We start from the raw sequence: 19012 nt of genomic DNA on the forward strand, positions 1-19012 counted from the left end.
ATAGTTTCATAACCAAACACCTTGCTTATCTCATAAATAATTCACCGCTGACTAGAGTATGAAGGATCAGACCTACGGACCCAATGACACCTGCTTTGCGGTCTGCATTCGGCTCTCTCTGTGACAAGTGGGAAGACCTATCCTACCTGCATCTTATATTCTAGGGTATCTGGGCTGCTACTTGTAACTGGAAACGGTCCTCCATCTTCCAGAAATGCTCTCCAAGGGAACAGCACAAATGCCTAAAAGAACCAAAAAATAAGTATAATAATGCTGCATAATAATGTCCATAAGAAACAGACATTTGTATATGAACAAGATGTCTGTGTCTGCACACCAAAACACTGTGGGATGATTTCTCTATTATGTAGAAATAGTTCTTGATGGATGGTCCCTGATGATGCACAGGAGAGAGTAATAATCTTATTTTTTAAATTGATTTTTCAGAAAGTGACTAAACACAGAGGGTACTTAAGATTTCAGTGTAAATAGTCAACACCAGTATTTAGAAGTCCCAGAATAGTATAAAACCAATGGTACACATTTATAATCAAAAAAAGTAAACTTACTCAACTTTTTTCAATATTACAAACCTTAAATATTTGTCCTTTATCTCCATTGTGCTCCAGTTCTAGGCACCAACTCAAAACCAATGCCACAACGTTACACATGGGCCTCTGTCTTCTCCACATCACTGTCCAACAGCCAAGGCACCCCTTACTCCTTGGGGCATGACATGCAGTCCTGGATATAGTGGGCCTGTCCATCTGGCCCCATTCTACACTTCCAGACTCGGTACTGGCTTCAGACAATTCCTAGAGCTGGAGTTGATTCAGGTAGCAGGGAGCCAGGACACCTGCATCCACCTAACCCCAGGCAACACTCAAAGGCAGCAGGAGCAGGCCCAATGGTCACGGTCCAACCCTGTTTTCGGGTCTAAATGAGGGTCAAGGCTTGGGCCAAGAGTCACTGTCTTGTAGCTAGGGAAGGTAGAAGTGTGAGACTTACATGGGGTTGATGCTGGCATTACTTGGCTTAGCTTTGTAACATAAAAACATTAAGTTGGAGGTTTTGGAGTCAAAAGATCTGGGCTTGTGTGGTGGTTTTAAAGATATGTCCACAGGGACTTCCCTGGCAGTCCAGTGGTTAAGACTCTGAGCTTCCACCGCAGGGAGCACGGGTTCGATCTCTGGTTGGGGAACTAAGTTCTCACTGTGAGGCCAAAAAAAAAAAAAAAGATATGTCCACAAATTCTTTTTTTTTTAAAGATTTTTTTGATGTGGACCATTTCTAAGTCTTTATTGAATTTGTTACAATATTGCTTCTGTTTTATGTTTTGTTTTTTTGGCCACGAGGCATGTGGGATCTTGGCTCCCTGACCAGGGATCGAACGCACACTCCCTGCATTAGAAGGCGAAGTCTTAATCAATGGACTGCCAGGGAAGTCCCAGTGCACAAATTCTTTGATTCTCTTCCCATTAAGAGGTGCAGTACCTTGACCACAGCCTCATGAGAGATCCCGAACCAGAACTACCCAGCTAAGCTGCTCCCAGACTCCTGAGCCTCGGAAACTATATGAGATAATTAATGTTTATTGTGTTAATCTGCTAAATTTGGGGGTAATTTGCTCTGAAGCCATAGATAACTGATACAGTTTGTGACCTAGTGTTGCCATGACTATGCAGCAGTCTGATCTCTGGCCTTCTAGAACCTCAAACTCTTTAGTTGTAGCAGGTGGGTAATATAGTTAGTGCCTAGGAGCAATAATAGTTGCCAGGATTACATTTGATAACGCATGTTGTTACCGGGCTGTTCAAAACTCAGCTGCTGACCTAATTTATGTATCATAATTGCTATCATTATTATTTATTACATGGAAGAGATCAGGTGTTGGTTTTGCTACCAGCTGTGAGCAGATAAGCTCCCAATTAGCCTGCTGAGCGGTTTAGAGGGAGAGCCCCTGACTGGGAATAACAGCCGGCCATGGGGGCCTAGCCCACTCTGCCATGTGAGTGAAGGGGAGCCTACCAAGGCTAAAGGGCATTCCAGCACAATGCACGTTTGATTGGTATAAAAATAGCTCTCAACACACCTGGAGGCTCTGTGGATCCAGCGGCTGTGGCAGGCTGAGCTGGGAAGCAAAGATGCTCTTCCTGAGAGAGTTGCTCAGTGGCGGCAACCCATGCTACATGTCATCTGTGACAGACTGGTAGGCAGGAGCATTTCCAGCTGCCAAAAATGTTCTTCTACCAAAACAGGAAGGGAATCTCATTAACAGCAGTTACTCAAGTTTCTAAAGCTCAAAACTCTCTTCAAGGTTACTGGAACAAGATAACATTTTGAGATATCAACAGGTTTCTTCCTCAGCAACATCATCCCTCACTCCCTTTTCTTTACACACTGCCCTTCACTCTCACAATTCACAGCCCTCAAGGGAAAGGTAGCTATCCTCTAGACTAGCACGGTCTAACTGCAGAACTTTCTGCAGGGCGGAAATGTTCCATATTTGACTGTCCAATACGGCAGCCACTAGCCACATGTAGCTGTTGAGCACTTGAAATGTGGCTTCCATGACTGAGGAACTGAATTTTAAGTCTTATGTCACCAAAATCAATATTAATTTAAACTTTTAAATTAAAATAGCCACATGTGGCTACTGTACTGGACAGCTCAGCTGTAGCTCTAGAACAAAGACATCAGTTGTTGAATTTATTTTAAGACCAGTAGCTGAGACAGCAATTCTTGATATGTAAAACCAAATTTTAAGTTAAATAATAAGAGCCTGGGGTTTGAGAGAGAAAGCTTCTTGTTTTGTTTTGAACAAAACTTGGCTTTGCATATCAAGAACCAAAAATCCTGAAGACTAGAGCATGAAATCTATACCATAAGTCACAGAGAAGGAAGTCTGCTTGATAAATTACAATCATTTTCTTGCCCCAAAGGAAATGAGTTTAGCGAGCAAGGAAAGACTGTCTCTAGAGCTTACATCTTGTGGATGCCCAAGAAAAGATGATGAAACAGAATCAGTTGTGGGGGGATCCAAAAGGTCCCCAGGACAGAAGGGATCTTTTGCCTAAATCCTCCATGGGCTTTGCCAAGTCATGCATAAAGCAGATATCAAAAAGGAGATTAGCAATGACTGAGGGAGATGTTAGCACTGATGGAAATGAGGCAGCCTCCCAGAGATGAGCAGATAGTCAAGTGTTGTGGAAAGACCTGGGGAGTGCCTAAGACCCCACAAGGGGGTTCCAAGTGGGGTGCTGAGCAGCAGGCCAACCAGAAGAGATCTGGGATTGGACAGAGATGGGTGAGGTAGCCACTCCTCTTCAACTGCTGGGATGATTTATAAGCACCCCCAGGAATTTAGATCACCTCTGAGAAGGATAAAGGAGGAGAAGGGTGTGGCGTAAGGCCTAAGTTAAGGTCCAGTATTAGTGCTGCCTTGACATCTGGTAAAATTGGGAGGGCTTTGAATGACCTAACTATAAGTTCCCCTGCCTACTCTGCTCCCACGGGTAAGGTCCCCTAGTCAAACAAACTTCCTTATCAAAGGGACCAAGTACAATCCCTGCTTATCCCCAAGTAGTGGTTTCAGTTCCCTGCCAGACCACAAAATTATTCAAATGAACCAATCACATTCTCCTATGGGAACCAGGAAGCACTATATCCTCTTGATACTACAAAGCCTGCCTCTCAAGCCCCTAGTTGTTCACTCTGGTCACAAGTACAAATCCTCTGTGGCCCTGCATGGCATGCAATGTTCTGCTCCCCTCCGCTGTGAGTATATGTGACGAGTAAACTGCTGTTGATCTCATCTGTCCAGTATTTAGTGTCATGTGTTTGGCCATCCCCATAACCTTGGGGCAGAATCCCTCCCTCACCAACAGGGTAAAGAGGAGGCAATTAAAACAAAGGTAAAAGGTGATAATCTTGAATTAATTGATTTTATATCTCAAACTGACCACTTTAAACTGTAAATGTGGCTGAATGACATGGAATTGAAAAGTTTAATCTTTTTGTCATCAGCAGAAGTAGGGGCTTATGAACTTAAGTTCAAAGACAGATAAAGGTAGCTCTATTATTTGCATATCAAACCATTGTATTAGTGCAAAAATCATACCACCCTTTTCATGTTTTTGTGAGAATTAACAAAAGATAGTTGCATACAGTTATATACTGAGACACTGAATAAAAACATTGACTTATCCTGATAGCTCAAGGATGGCGCTTGGAGTTGCTCAATGGATATATAAACATTTTCTCCTGTTTCTCATATCATTCACATGCTTTCTCATGATTCTCAATGAGCCCTGCCAAGAGGCCCATGATTCATTCAACACCCATGTGACAGTGACGTATCAAGCATCTACTATGTACAGGGTACTGTGTCAGGAACTGTCTGAGATACAAAGATGGGTCCCCCATGGGTCTGACCTTCTAGCCCAGTAGGGCCCAGTGAGGCAGAGCTCATTATCCAGCCGCTTCTGACCTTCCTCTAAACTCCCAAGGCACTTTCTACATATATACCTCCCTTATAGGTTGTATATATCTACTTAAAACAATGGTACTGCAGACAAAAAAATGTTGCCTGCCATTCCACTAAACAAAGAATGTTGCCTGCCACCAAGTCATCAGCCGATACAGCTGCCCCCCAACGGTGCACCCTGAGGGGAATTCAGGATAGAAAAAAACAGGATACTGGCCCTAGATAGGTAAGATGCATATCTAAGAAATAATTTTAATGAGTCCAGACTCTTGCATCTTCCCATACATAGAAAAGCACTAAAATCATTAACTTGTGATGTCTGTTTTTTGTGATTAGCAGTAGTCCTTTGATGTTCAACCACATGGGTTTTTTGCTGTTTTTTCAGCAAAAACTCCTCTATATCCTGGCTCCTCCCTTACCTCTTCAGAGCAGATCCTCAGAGCTATCTGAGAGACTGTCTCCCGGGCTATAGTCCTCAGTAAGGTTCCCGAATAAAACATTTGCAACTTTCAGGCTGTGCATTTTTCTTTAGCCAGCAGTACCAAAAAGCAGAGTATTCTAATGGAAACATTTATTTTCAGCCTAAATCAAGAGCACAGAAGCCCAATATCCCACAGACCTCTTCCTGGTTGACTCCTTCTATGTCATTCCTATGCTTTTCTCCCACCAATCCACAAAATTATTTTCTCTCTCTCAGCCTCTGGGTCCAGCTTTGTTCGCACCTTACTGTTGACTGTATTGCTTATATTTTAAAATTTCTTTTTTGTTTATTATGATGTTTTAACATCTTTAAAAAACCTTGCTGGCTGGGGAGAGACTGCCCTTCCCTGCATAGCCAATTCTTAGAGATAGCTAAGGGCCCAGCCTGCCTTTGATATGCAAACTAACCAATCTGAGCCATACCTCCTCTGACCCTTGCAACCCAGGAGGCAATATTTCTCTCCTTTAATCATCCCAGGGCTAGTTAACAGGCAACTAGAGACCTCTCCTACAGCCCAAAGCCCACTGGAATTATTCAAAGTAGCCGATCTTAACCTGTTCTCCTGCCCTGCCTTGCCTTTCCAGGTCATGGCCTAAGCACTCTCCTTGCTCCCGACCTGTGGCCCTGGGTGACACGGCATTATGGATGTTTCTAGGAACTGAGTATAATAATTTTGTTTTCCTGAGTCTCTCCTGTGTCTCCTCTTGTGGCTGCACCAGACTGATTTTCACTTAAGAGAACACAGAACATTGACTTGCTCTCTTATCTTGGTAAGTTTGTGCAGAACTTTTAACTACTTAGTGCCACAAACAACCACAATTCTTGGCAGAGTTTTAGAGCCCCAAACACGTACTAGGTCTATTAATTTATAGATGCCTGGAGACTATTAAAAAATATCAATAGAGTTCAGATGTAAATATGACTGCTACTCTAAGCTAGAGAACCATAGCACATGATACACTCTCTAGAGAGACGAGAGTCAGATTCTAGGCACCACCATTGATCAAATCATTGGTTATCCTTTTCCTCACTTTCCTAATTCTTCAGTCTAGATCACTGTCCTTGATAGGTCCCATCTCTCCTTTATCAATAGTACTGCTTATTAGGGAGCTGTACAATGTAATGCTATGTATAGAAAGGGGTCTCAGAATGATACTTAACATTTTTAGCACTATATTCTCTTTTATTTCCTTCCTCTCCATGGACCCCATATTTTGAAAGATTTTTCTACCAAATTAAGTATTCTCCTGTTTTTAACTCAAAGCCACATAAACACCTAGCCTAAGCTCTGAGCTGCAAGAAGAGATGAAGAAACATGATATAAAGGAAAGAACAGGGCTCTGGAGTCAGAAAAACCCTGTGAATGTAAGGTCTGCTACAACAAGCTTGTGACCCTGGGGCAAGTTATGCAACTTCTCTGACTCTCTATTTCCTCATCTGTAAAGATGGTGACAGGATTGCTATCCCACGGAGTTGGCACATGGCGGGAACTCAACCAAAGCAAGTTCCCTCTCCTCCTTATCTCATTTGTTCTTATGATTCCAGTTAAAAAAAGAAAGAAATGTGACATTATCTTTACCTGCAAAACTTTTGGGCAAATGTGTCTTTTTCATCATGTCTTTAGAAATACTGAAAACAGCTCACTGTGACAACTCACTCAGCCCCTCAGTTGGTAAACCCTGGCCTGAGCCTTCTGCTGGGGTAGGTCTGATCAGTGCAGCTTGCCAGCAGCACTCAAGATACAGGGAAACTCATAGGAATGAAAGGTCAGCTTGTTGCTTGTGCCAGTGCTACACCTGCCAACTGCCAGCCCCTAATAAAGTCGGGTCTCCCCAGCAGTCCACTAAAATACAAGGATAGATGCATCACATTCTCCAAACTGTTTTGCCACACTGCAGCTGCCTTACTGTCAATAAGCAGTCAAGGGTTTCCTAGAATACCAGTCATCTTGTGTGTGAGAGAGTTAGCCATAATGTGATCCCAGGCAAGCTGGCTGTAGCCACAGGGAGCAGGGAATTCATGGGACACATGCTAGGGTTTTTCCTGGATGCAAGGATATGAAAAAGAAAATGAAACCCAAAAAACACCTGCAAAGTGGCCCGGAGGAGGCCAGGCAAAAGTTGTGGCTCTTCACTTCTCAGATGCTGGAGACCAGGAGCACATGGGGCCTTCTCTGTATCACCCAGAAATCCCCAGATAACTCTGAAGCACACTTTAATATCTGTGTGTTCAGAGACACTTAAACTAGGTGAGCATAAAGATAAATTGAAAAATGAAGAGAAAACCAACACAAATTCGAGGACTAAGAAATTGGTGTTGCTTCTTGAGAGACTGCTTAATGTACTCTTAAATCAGGCTTATTGCAGAAAGTTAAGGTACCTTTGGTTTATTTCCTTAAATTCCTCCTTTTTACTGTAATCACTCTGAACATCAATAATACACTCAGATCAGTGGCACTTTGCATGCCATGTGTTTTATTCTGTCCTATAGAATTCCTTTGAGGGACTTCCCCCCCACCCCCCCTTTTCCTTCCATTCTTGAATTTCAAAAGAATTCAATCCTTTAAATCAGGGAGTGGCAAACTCTTTCTTAAAGGGTCAGATAGTAAATATTTTCAGCTTTGTGAATCATATAATCTCTGTTGCAACTATTCAACTCTGTGGTTCTAGTGTGAAAGCAGTCAGAGATTATCCATAAATGAATAGGCCTGGCTGTGTTCCAAAAAAACCTTCATTTCTAGACACAGAAACTTGAATTCCACATAATTTTCATGTGTCACAAAATACTACTCTTGAGTTTTTCCCTCAACCATTTAAACACATAAAAACCATCCTTAGCCCACAGGCCTTACAAAATCAGGCAGGGGCCTATGGCAGTAGTTTGCTGATCCCTAACTTAAACAGATGAGATTGATTAGAACCAATGTACCACTGAAGCATTTACCTTTGGCGCAAATGATTAATTCACCTGAAATTAAAGATAAGCTCAATCCTCAGGCATTTCTTGCACTGGCTAATAAATAACTCTTATAGGTTGGTGGACATGCCCAGAGGTGAATGACAGGCCCTGGACAATGTGATTCTGACGCCATCGGAGGACAGCACCAATTTCTATCAGGTCCTTGGCAGAGGACAGGTCGACAGGAGCAGAGTGAAACTTTTGTGCCTAGAAACATTAAACTTTCTTGCAATCTGAGCTGGTCTATGCCACAGAGAAGCAGAGGCCAGATATGAGGGGACTCTACGGGGCCACTCTCCTGTTGTCCTTGAGCTACATGCTTCTTTTCCTCCCCTGGTCTATGGAAGTATGCTGTTCTCATTCCAGGTAAGAGTTCCTTCTTTTCAAACTCTGGAGAAGGCTTCAGTTTACATAAGCAAAAAGTTCCCTGGGGTAAACAGTCATATTTACTCAGTTGGTGAGCTCTGGGAAGGGCGAGGGGACTTCTCCAAGCTTCCTGTCTCTTTTGGTTATCTAAGGACTTCTCCTTGCTTGCAGGTTCAGCACTAAGTAAAATCCTCAAGTGGAAAGACATTTATCTTTCAGCTTCTCCTTTCCTCCTGCCTCTTGCCTTCTCTTCGGAGTCTCTCTTTCCATCAATCCTGCTGCTGTCTGGAATCCATCCTAGTTCTCAAGCTTTGGAGTCAAATGCACATAGGTTCTAATTCTGGTCTGCTACTTACTGGCTGTGTGATTCCAAACACAGACACACCCCAAAGACCTCTGAAGAAAAAAGGCTGGAGGAAATGCTATGAATGGACTCCTGGTTCCTTCTGAGGTCCTCTGAAAAATATACTGAATATACTGAAACCAGTCATAGGACACAGTGCCCTCCATTCCTGCAGACTGAGTGCACCAGGGCAGAGAAAGCCCCACAAAGCAGTTCCTGGGGGAAGCAGAGTGGTTCCCCTGGGAGAACAGGAGCAAGCTGAACTCCATGGATATGGAATCCAGGAAGAACTTCTGGGGTGTAGTCCTATTTCTTCATCCTATGTAAATTTCTTGCAAATTCTGACTTGAGATTTCAGAGCCCAGAGGGCTAATGAATGGCCATCATGACAATTAGTCAAAGCCTTTATATCCTACGTGCTTGACAAAGGTACAGCTCCCAAAGCTGTTTGTCAATCAAAAGAAAACAAATTAGCTTGATTTTTTGTCCTGCTGAATTTGCATCCTAAATCCACAGTCCCATGATGCTCAGAGTAAGAAAAAGCAGAGCAGAAAGAGAAAATATGGCTCAGTATAAGCCCCACATTTCTATTCTCTATGGACACTCATGCTAATGGTGGGAAGTGATTATAATCCACAGATAAAAGTACTGCCCTCCAAGGTCCCCCTCATTGACTAAATACTCACACTGGGAATTTATCAAATGAAGTTAAGTAATTTTGACAATTTAAGAATAAGCAGAGACCCTCAGGCCTGACCTCTTCCCTTCCCATACACAGCTTATTATTTATACAGGAAACATTGTGACTCTTAATCCAAGCTAATTTTTTCATCAGTCATGATTAATTAACCAAAAATCATTCTTTTTGAATGCAGAATATTTAATACCTACAAGGCCAGAGGTAAATTAACTTATTTATAAATTTAACTCAGGTGGTGAATTCCATTGGTTTCAGATGTGCAGTGAAAATTCTGTTTTTTTGAAAGGTAATTAAGGGCTGAAAAAATAAAACTCTTAGGAAGAATCATCTTCAGAAGTATAAAAAATGTGATTCCCAATAAAACAGCCTGTTATGCAAACTAACTATATTGAAATCACATTTAATAAAATCAAGAATATTATTATCCAACAAGAACACAGTTCACCTGGACAGCCTCTGCAGCCGAACGTGTTTGGTAGCGGCAGTGTTCTGGATCAGGTTGTGCCCCCGACTATTTTAAGCTCATTATCTAATAGTGCCAAGAGTGGCCTCCCTCCATGATCACTCAGAAACACCTGCCCTGCAGAATTTATTAGACAGGATTAGCACTCCAGCCCTTACCGGATGAGGTACCTCATTGCAGCATCAAACTGCAGAAACATAACCTCCCTTCGAAGGAGGAGGACCTGGGACACCAGAGTGGGGTCCTTGGGGCTCTGGAGGCTGTCAATCATTTTCTGCAGCTCTTGAAGCTCAGACCCTAGAAGATGGACGACATTTTACTCAGTGTGAAACACAGGCTACCCTAGCTACCCTGTGAACCATTTCACCTCCAAAGCTAACTTTTTACCTAAATTGACTTCTCTTTGTTTGTGAGTATACTAATTATATGTTTTGCAAGATCAGCAAAGCCTTATGTTCTAGAACCCAAGGTCTGATTTATCTTTCCTTCCTTCCTTCCTCCCTCAGGAATGTAATAACTTGCTTTGCTTTTCAGCAGAATAAGAACATACTGTTGAAAGAAAGTTTCAGTGTTCATAAGGCTACAGACTCTAAATAGATTGAAAAAGAGAAATTACAAGGAATGGGAAAGTGTAGGCCTCAGTAAGTCTATTAGGGGCTTGAAATTACTATAAACCAGCACTCATTTCTCATAGCCATGCCATTCAAATCAGCCCTGTCACTGGCTCATCCTGTCAATGGCTCATAGATTAAAGAAGACTCAAGACCATCCAAGGCAAGCAAAAATATGTATACATATAGGTATACATGTATATACATACATAGATCCTTCTAGGAGATTCTCATCATTTCAGGAGTAGATGTGGGAGATCCTAAATTGGCTTATTTCTTGGACCCTTACTGCAAAAGATTTATATGTGTTTTGGATGGAAATTTAAGTTAGAGGCCTTTTGGGGCACTCAATACTGGTTTGAGGAATCTGGCCTGGGTCTAGATGGCTGTACTAGCATCTCTATTATTGGCTCAGGAAATGAGCTGCTTAGAATGGGAGAGCACAACGAGAAAATGACAAGCCCTTAGGGAGCACTGATGGGGCGGGTGGGTGGGCCCCATTTCCAGGGCTACCAGAATGTCAGCTGATCTGAAATGCTCATCAGCTCCCTGTGGGGACAGTGATAGTTTTCTACTTGAGAGGACATCCCTGCTATGGGAAGAGAAGGATTGTGGAAATTGATCACCGTCCCTGATTGTAGCCCATGGCAGAAGTGAGATGGGAGATCCACGAAGCATTTCCGGAGTTACTCTATGTCAACCTCTCATCCAGACTTGAGCAGCCTTGTACCCTATCTGGCCCGGTACTGGATCTCTTCCTACATTTCTGGCATGGAAGGCAGGGGAACTGAGGGAGCAGGGAGGCTGTCCACGAGAGCCTGATCAGGGCAGAGCCAGGTCTGAGAATGGTTGCTAATATGTACTTGCAATATATGCTCTTGGCTTTAGGAAAAGATGAGCAGTCCAGATTTCATATCCATTTGATGTTTTACACACCACAAAAAAATGTTTTTTGGGTATTTTCCCAGCCACAAAAGAATTGGGGCCAATCATTAGAGTTTTTATGAATCCTCTATAAATCTGATGGTCATATTGGGCTGAAAAGAAACTTCCACCAGAAGAGGAGTCACAGAGCAAATTGTACAAGAACTTTAAGAATGTTGTACTGGATGGGAGGAATGATGGTCAGTGAGCCTTATTTGTTCAAGGTCTAATGTGGCTGGTCTACAAGCAATACACTCTGTCAGGCTATGCAGCAACCAGGGGAAAAGGTTTATCATCCCCTGCAATGACAATGAAAAAAGAATATGAAGTTGTACATACCCTGTGATTAAAGCTCTGTAAAATGTATTTGGGCAAGGGCTAGAAGGAAGTAAGGATAAATAAAAATATTTCACTTGTTACAATGGTTGGATTACGGGTGATTTTTCTCTTTTCATTATTTCCATTACTGTTTATATAATGCTGTGTGTGCACTTTTATACGATCACTTCCCAGCAAAATTGTTCTGTGCTGACAGGTGGCATTATCATTAAAGTACAGATGTGGAGGAGGGCCTACCTTTTCTTTGTTACGCACTGATAACAGTCCTCATTTGGGCCTCCCTTTCTTGCGGGCTCACACGGCTCAGCGGGAGCAGAGATGGCAGGCACAGGCAGGGAAGGCAGCCTGTCTGTGAAGATGGGGCAGATGGTTGCCGTGTGGTCGTGGGGGTGGTGGGAGGAGACCCTCTGCCGGGAAACAAATGAGCCTCTTCTTGTGCCTTTCCCCAGGAGGGTTCTGTTTGGGAAATCAGACAGAGAGAGCAGAATCACAGTGGCCCTGCCTCCATGTGAATACTCAAAGCCAGTACATTTTGTTCCTGAAACCCTGAGTTCAGTGTGTAGTGTCTGGGTTTAATTGGCCTCCTAATCCTTTACAAGAAACTCATAATGTAAACTCCTACATTCTGATTCCATCCCCTGCTTCACACTGACTCCAAAGGGAGTTGCTGGCTTTCAGGGAAGGAGAAAATTTGGCAGGGTCCACAGAACTAGCCCACAGTATCTAAGAGCTGCTTCCTCAGTCAAGTGGGAGGACCACAGCTGAAATTCAAAGTGTCTCTTTAAAAACTATTTTAAAGCACATAAGTCTTCAAAAGTCACTTTAACTCCAAACAGCTCTGAAATGGCTAAAAGGAGTTGGGTGGGTCTATGAACAGACCCGTCTCCTCTTTTCACCTTAGTTCTCCTCGCCTCCTCTGGGAAGCAGGCCAGGAACTGAGCAGCCTAGCCTTTTAAAAAAGATGATTATCTTAGAATGGAATTTTTTTTAGTTCAGTTTGCTCTTTATCTATTTTCAGCAAAGCAGAGTATGTAAAACTTTGCACATTCTCCCTGGAGCACAAATGTTTTTACTGGCAACATGACAAGGTGTGTGTCTCTAGTTGTACACCTTGGAAAGCCTGGGCCCCAATTATTTCAATGGTTTCCGGTTCATAAGCATATAAATAGTAAAAGACCAATTTCCTTCATCGTCAATTCTAGGTCCTCAACAATTTGGCCTCATTTACCACTATCCCTCAGTGTTGCACTGGTGGGTTCATCATTCTCTCTGGACTGGCCACGTGTAGTCCTGCCTGTTATCTTTGCCAGTATCCTTTTCTTGTCCCCCTTTAGGACAAGCCCTCCTATTTTTCTCCATTGATTCAAGTGAGGGCAAGTCCCCCAGATCACCCTCCCTGCCGGCTCTTGCCTCCCAGCTGCTACAGAACTTCCTATGCAGTGACTTCTTTTGGAAACATGGCTCTGGCTCTACCTTGGCTTCTATCTCATCTTCTCGAAGGCAGGGATGGCATTCTTCCTGGCCCATCCTCCTTTCTCCTGTCCCTCATCTACAGTCCAGCCCCAAACCCTCCCAACATCCAGCTCCACTGGAGAGCATCTTAGTTTATTTTCTGAGTTAACCCCTTACGACAGTCCCCAGATTAGCAAAAGGAAAGGAGCTAAGAGTACTTTGGAACTTCTGTAATCTCCTGATGCTTATATTGAAGACTTGCTAGTAGGCCTGCAACAATTCTGTGCTTTCTGCTGAGGTAGCACCAACCTCTTCCCTTCTTCAGGCTGCCTCTCCTCAGATATAGGCATCAATCTTCCTCCTGGAACAAGTCAGAATCTCCCACAAACAATTCCTTGATGCACTGCCCAGAGAGGAATAGATTCAGATTACATCATGTTTGTTTTAAGACCACTAAGTTTAGATAGGCAGGTTACCTCATTTCTTTGGCTCTTCTCACACTTTAAAATCCTTGTCTACTATGTTATAATATACTGCTATTAATTGATTAATATTTACATGACTAATGACATAATTAGGATGGGAGTCAAATTATTAAAATAGTAAGACCAGTTTCACTGCTTCTGATAAACCCAGCTTACTAAGCATTTCAGTGTCTTTAATTTACCTCATGCATTTATCTGAGAACTTGTGCTGAGTTAGAGTTCACGGATTAGCACTAGGCAGATAAAACAAAAGCCTCAACTGTTCTTATTAACAGGACTACCGGGTCATTGTTAGCTAACTGAGGGCTGTCTGCAAGCTTCTTGACAGTGAATGCTTGGCCTTGAACTTGCCACATTAGTTCACGAAGCCCAGGAGGGGAAAGGGAATGAAAGCAAAGCTAATATTTAATGGGGACTTGTACATCCTTCTAGAATTTTTACAGATTTCAATCCACAGAACATCTCTCTGAGACAGGTGTTGTCATCCCTGTTTTACAGATGACAAACAGAGAGCCAGGGAGTAAAGTGCCCAGCTTTTAGTAAGCCAAGTGACAGAGGCAGGGTAAAAACCCAGGCCCCCCAAATTCTGACTTGGCGTACTTCATGGTTTAACCTGTAAATGTGGAATCAATCCGTTTGGAGGCAATATATAATGGGACTTTCCCTTTGCCCTTCTGTCATTTATGAGGAAATATTTTAGTCCTGTCTTTCCAGGTATTAAGAGCTTCATAGTAATTAACTAGATGGGGGAAATCCTTTCACAATGTATATGTATATCAAATATAAAGTTGTTCACTTCAAATATATTACAATTTTATTCTTCAATTAGGCCTCAATAAAGCTGAAAAAAAAAAGAGCTTCATGGAATTTCAACTGAATATTGAAGGCAATTTTAATCACCTTTAATCACTTACCAATACCCTTAGTTCCTCCCCAGTCGCCTCTCAGAGGGTTAGGACTTAGAGGAAATTCAAAACATGCTGGACAATTTCCAAGTTTAGCCAAACTGAAGAGGTAGGCCACAATGTCATGGAGAGGGGCTATCAGCTGTAGAGTTAGCTTTAAGGCTCTAAAAGCTACCTCTGGGTAAAATCAATACAAGGAAATAATTTTCAAGAAGCTTCTAAAGGGATATAAAAATATATGAGCATTGATTAGGAATAATATATTTAAACAAGAATATTTAGATAAACATTTTCACAGTATAATACAGGATAATAGTTACAGGATAATAGCTGAAAAAAAGAACAACAAGCCTTTTCATGAACTCAGGTTATATATGTCTTTGGACAAGGTAACTCCGGCCGGGGAATTAAAGCAAAGTGTTTCTCTTTGTTTAAAGCCATTGGAGGCCAAAAACACATCAAAATGTGTTTGTATGACTAACTATCAATGAATTACAAGGGTCACAGATAAATTCCTAGCAGGGATTCATATTCAGACAACACTGCCCTGAGGGAATACCTGTAAGCAAAACATAACTACTTATCAACATAGTTTAAACACATGACTGAAAAACAAACAATGGATCATAAATATCAACATTCAGTGAAGGAAAAGGGAAAAATTATGATTTAACTGCAGAAGGTAGTAGTTTTATATATTTTTAAAAACCCTAAAAATTCTTCAGTGAATGAATGAAATAAAGGGTAGTTCTACTTCTAATTTTTTGAGGAATCTCCATACTGTTTTCCATAGTGGCTGCACCAATTGACATTCCTACCAAAGGTGTACAAGTGTCCCCTTTTCTCCACACCCTCACCAAGACTTGTTTTCTCTTGTCTTTTTTTATAATAGCCATCCTAACAGGTGTGAGGTGATATCTCATCATGGTTTTGATTTGCATTTCCCCGATGATTAGTGATATTGAGCACCTTTTCATTTATGTGTTGGTCATCGGTATGTCTCCTTTGGAAAAATGTCTGTTCAGGTCCTTTGACCATTTTAAAATCGGATTATTGGTTTAAAAATTGTTTTTCTTGTTTTGTTTTTGCTTTTGCTATTGAGTTATATGAGTTCCTTAGATATTTTAGGTATTATCCCCTTATCAGATATATAGTTTGCAAATATTTTCTCCCATTATGTAGGTTGCCTTCTCCTTTTGTTGATTTTTTCTTTACTAGCAGAGACCTTTTAGTTTGATGTTATCCCACTTGTTTATTTTTGCTTTTGTTGCCTGTGCTTTTGTTGTTGTATCCAAAAAATCATTGCCAAGACTGGTGTCAAAGAGCTTTTTCCCTGTTTTCCTCTCTGATTTTACGGTTTCCAGTCTTACAGTTAAGTATTTAATCCACCTGAAGTTAATTTTTGTGACTGGTGTAAAATAGGGATTCAGTTTCATTCTGTTGCATGTAAAATTACCATATGATCCAGCAATCCCACTTCTGGGTATATATCCAAAGGAAATAAAATCAGTATATCAAGGAGATTATTCATACTTCCATGTAGCATCACTCACAATAGCCAAGATATGGAAACAACCTAAGTGTCCAGTGGATGGATAAATGGATAAAGAAAACGTCACACACACATGCATGCAAACACACAGGAATATTACTTAGACATAAAAAAGAAGAAAACCTTGCCATTTACAACAACATGGGTAAACTTGGATGACATTATGCTAAGTGAAATAAGCCAGACAGAGAAAGACATACACTGTATGATCTCATTCATATGAGGAATCTAATAAAAATGAAAAGGTCAAACTTATAGAAAGGTGGTTGCCAGGGGATGGGGGAGATGGGTTGATGTTGGTCAAAAGGTACAAACTTTATTTATAAGATAAATAAGTTCTGAGGATCTAATGTACAGCATGGTGACTATAGTTAATAACACTGTATTTTATACTTGAAATTTGTTAAGAGAGTTAGACAAGCATTCTCACCTCAAAAAAAAAGGTAACTATGTGAGGTGATGAATGTATTAATTAGCTTAACTGTGGTAATCATTTCACAATGTATATGTATATCAAATCATCATTCTGTACACTTTAAATATACGCAATTTTATTTGTTAATTACACCTCAATAAACCTGGGGGGAAAAAAGAAAGGGTAAGAAACCTAAATTGCTAAACAGGTTTTCACTTACAAAGAAAAATCAGAATGTTCCTAAATTGCCATTTTCAACATTGCATTTTATTTAACTAATACTTGAATGCTTTATGTATTTCTATAACTACTCTTTTTTAATGGTCACCCTCTATCAGTAAATGAGGTACTTAGAGGAACCCCTCAAAAAACAGGAACCAGCTAATGACTGTGATTAAGTGCAATCTCAACCTCTCCTTAGTTTCAGCGCATCAGGGTGGGGTTTTCTTGGCGTTGTGGAGGAAATTAAGGATTAATAAGGAATGTCGGAACCGCCAATTAGTGTTCAGTAATGACCATGGAGAAACAGAACTATGAAAGAATGAGGCACAAGGGAAAATATAATAAAGCAGGCAAAAACATGAGGAGCTGAGAGATTTCAGTTATGAGGTGTTCCTGAAAAAAACACAAGAGATATTCTCTGAAATTGATATGTTTAACTGTGGGACATAAAAACAGCCAATTTCCATTCTGGCACCCATAAAAAAATACAAACCTTTTCAGGCAGAGTTTTGAACATAATCAGCACTTCAGAAGGATGGGGTATGAACCATAAATTGAGGAAGACTTTCCCGTCAGCAGGCAGCAAACATCGCGGCCGGGGCTGAAACCTCCTGTGGCGTGAGAAGAAAACTCCGGGAGTACAACATTTCTCTTTCTAAAAGGGGCGTCTGGTGTGAGCTTATACCACCGCCCTCCAGCCACAGCCCCAGAGCCCATGTTGTGGTGACTCACACACCCAGCGTCTAAGCCCAAGGGCAGCAGTCCTCCTTTTCAGGCTGCTCACAAGTGGCCACAGTTATAAATAACTCAACAGGAGAAGAGCAGTTGGGCTGGTTTTAGCTTCAGCTGTATTGGGAGGAAGGAGTGGGCACAGGGGGGAGGGAAAGGTGTGATAAGAAAGGAAGCGGAGGGCATAAATTAAGTGCCAGCACCATACCTGGGGTGACATTTTCTCACTTAATTCTTACGACAACCTTGGGATGTTCCTATGTCGTTCCTGTTTCACAGATGAGAAAACTGAGGCCTTACCAGGTTACGTAGATCTTTCCTATCCAGCTCCTAAGAGATGAAGTTGAGATTTAAGCGCAGGTCTGTCTGGTTCTGGAATCCAGGCTCTGGAGACCAGTCTCTATTTTCCTTCCCTCCCCATCACGTTTCCTGCCAGGTTCTCTAGACTCTGGTCCTCTTTTCCTTCTTTCTCCTTTCTTCCTCCTCCAAATACTTTATCATTTCTTAGGCAGCAGTATTGCTATCTCTTCGTTACTTGTTTACATACAAATACATAATTCATATATGTCTGGTGTAAGGATTCGCACAAGCCCAGGTACCCACTACCTGGCCTGGGAAACAGAATGTCTCCAGCTCCTCTGAAGCCCTTCCACAGCTCCAGAGTCCCAACTTGCTCCACCTTGGCTGGCAGTGCCTCAGGGCACCTCAGTCAAAAAAGGCAAGAACTGAACTCCTCACCCTCACCCGCACCCCGATCCCGGGCTTCCTCCTGTGTTAAAAGAAACACAACCCCCAAGTCCTCAAAACCAGAAACCAGGAAGTCATTTTTACATGCTTCCTTCTTTATCCCTCAGGTCCTATTGATCCCATTGCTCTCTTGTACCAGTTTCCATTCCCACTCCATTGTCTATAGCAAGGACTCTCAACGGGAGGGTCTCACCTTCTAGGGAGCCTTTTGGAAATCACAGGGGCATTTTTTGACTGTCATTATTTCTGGGTCCTTAGGAGAGACTCAGATGACCCTTTCCATTTCTTAAAGTAAAATGTAATTCATTTTAACTGAGGGCTGAATGTTTTCGATATCAAACATTCTGAATATGAAACCTTTTAAATTATTAAAACTCTACTTGGAGTAGTCTCAAGTCTCAGGGTTTTAATCAGATAATTTGAAGCTCAGGAACAAAGTATGGTGGTGTTAGTTTGGAGAACAACTCTTATTTCAGCAACCACAAAGTCAGACTATCCTGTCCTGGAGTAGGTCAAAACCAGCTTAAGCTCGTCTTATCTCTATTATTTGTTTGAAGGTGCCCCAAGGAAACACTGACTATCAACAATAAAAAGTCATAAGGCCCGTGTCTGAGCACACAGGTCTGTGGGCCATGGGGCTGGCAGCAGTGTGGCTGAACTCAGTCTTGGCCTCTGAGAAGCACATGTGTTCCTGGAGCCACAGGGCCCTCTACCAAATGTTATCCTTTCCTTCTCATCCGTTATTTCCTGCCATTTCTACCCCTGCCTGCAGCAGGTAGCCCTCTACTGAAGGGGGACAGAGAGGGCAGCAGAAAGCTTTAGGTGCTCAGTGCA

The 19012-nt window shown here is 41.9% G+C and overlaps 1 protein-coding gene across 1 annotated transcript; it reads right to left on the reverse strand.

Annotated features, from left to right (window-relative positions):
* Nucleotides 1-137: 137 nt before the first annotated feature.
* Nucleotides 138-17219, reverse strand: LOC133101966 (coiled-coil domain-containing protein 162-like). Its single transcript, XM_061206837.1, is given in 5 exon segments — nt 138-242; nt 2093-2246; nt 9956-10094; nt 14523-14688; nt 17196-17219. Coding segments are annotated over 5 exon segments (588 nt in total).
* Nucleotides 17220-19012: the final 1793 nt, after the last annotated feature.

The sequence above is a fragment of the Eubalaena glacialis genome, chromosome 12, assembly GCF_028564815.1.
Source record: "Eubalaena glacialis isolate mEubGla1 chromosome 12, mEubGla1.1.hap2.+ XY, whole genome shotgun sequence".
Lineage (NCBI taxonomy): Eukaryota > Metazoa > Chordata > Mammalia > Artiodactyla > Balaenidae > Eubalaena > Eubalaena glacialis.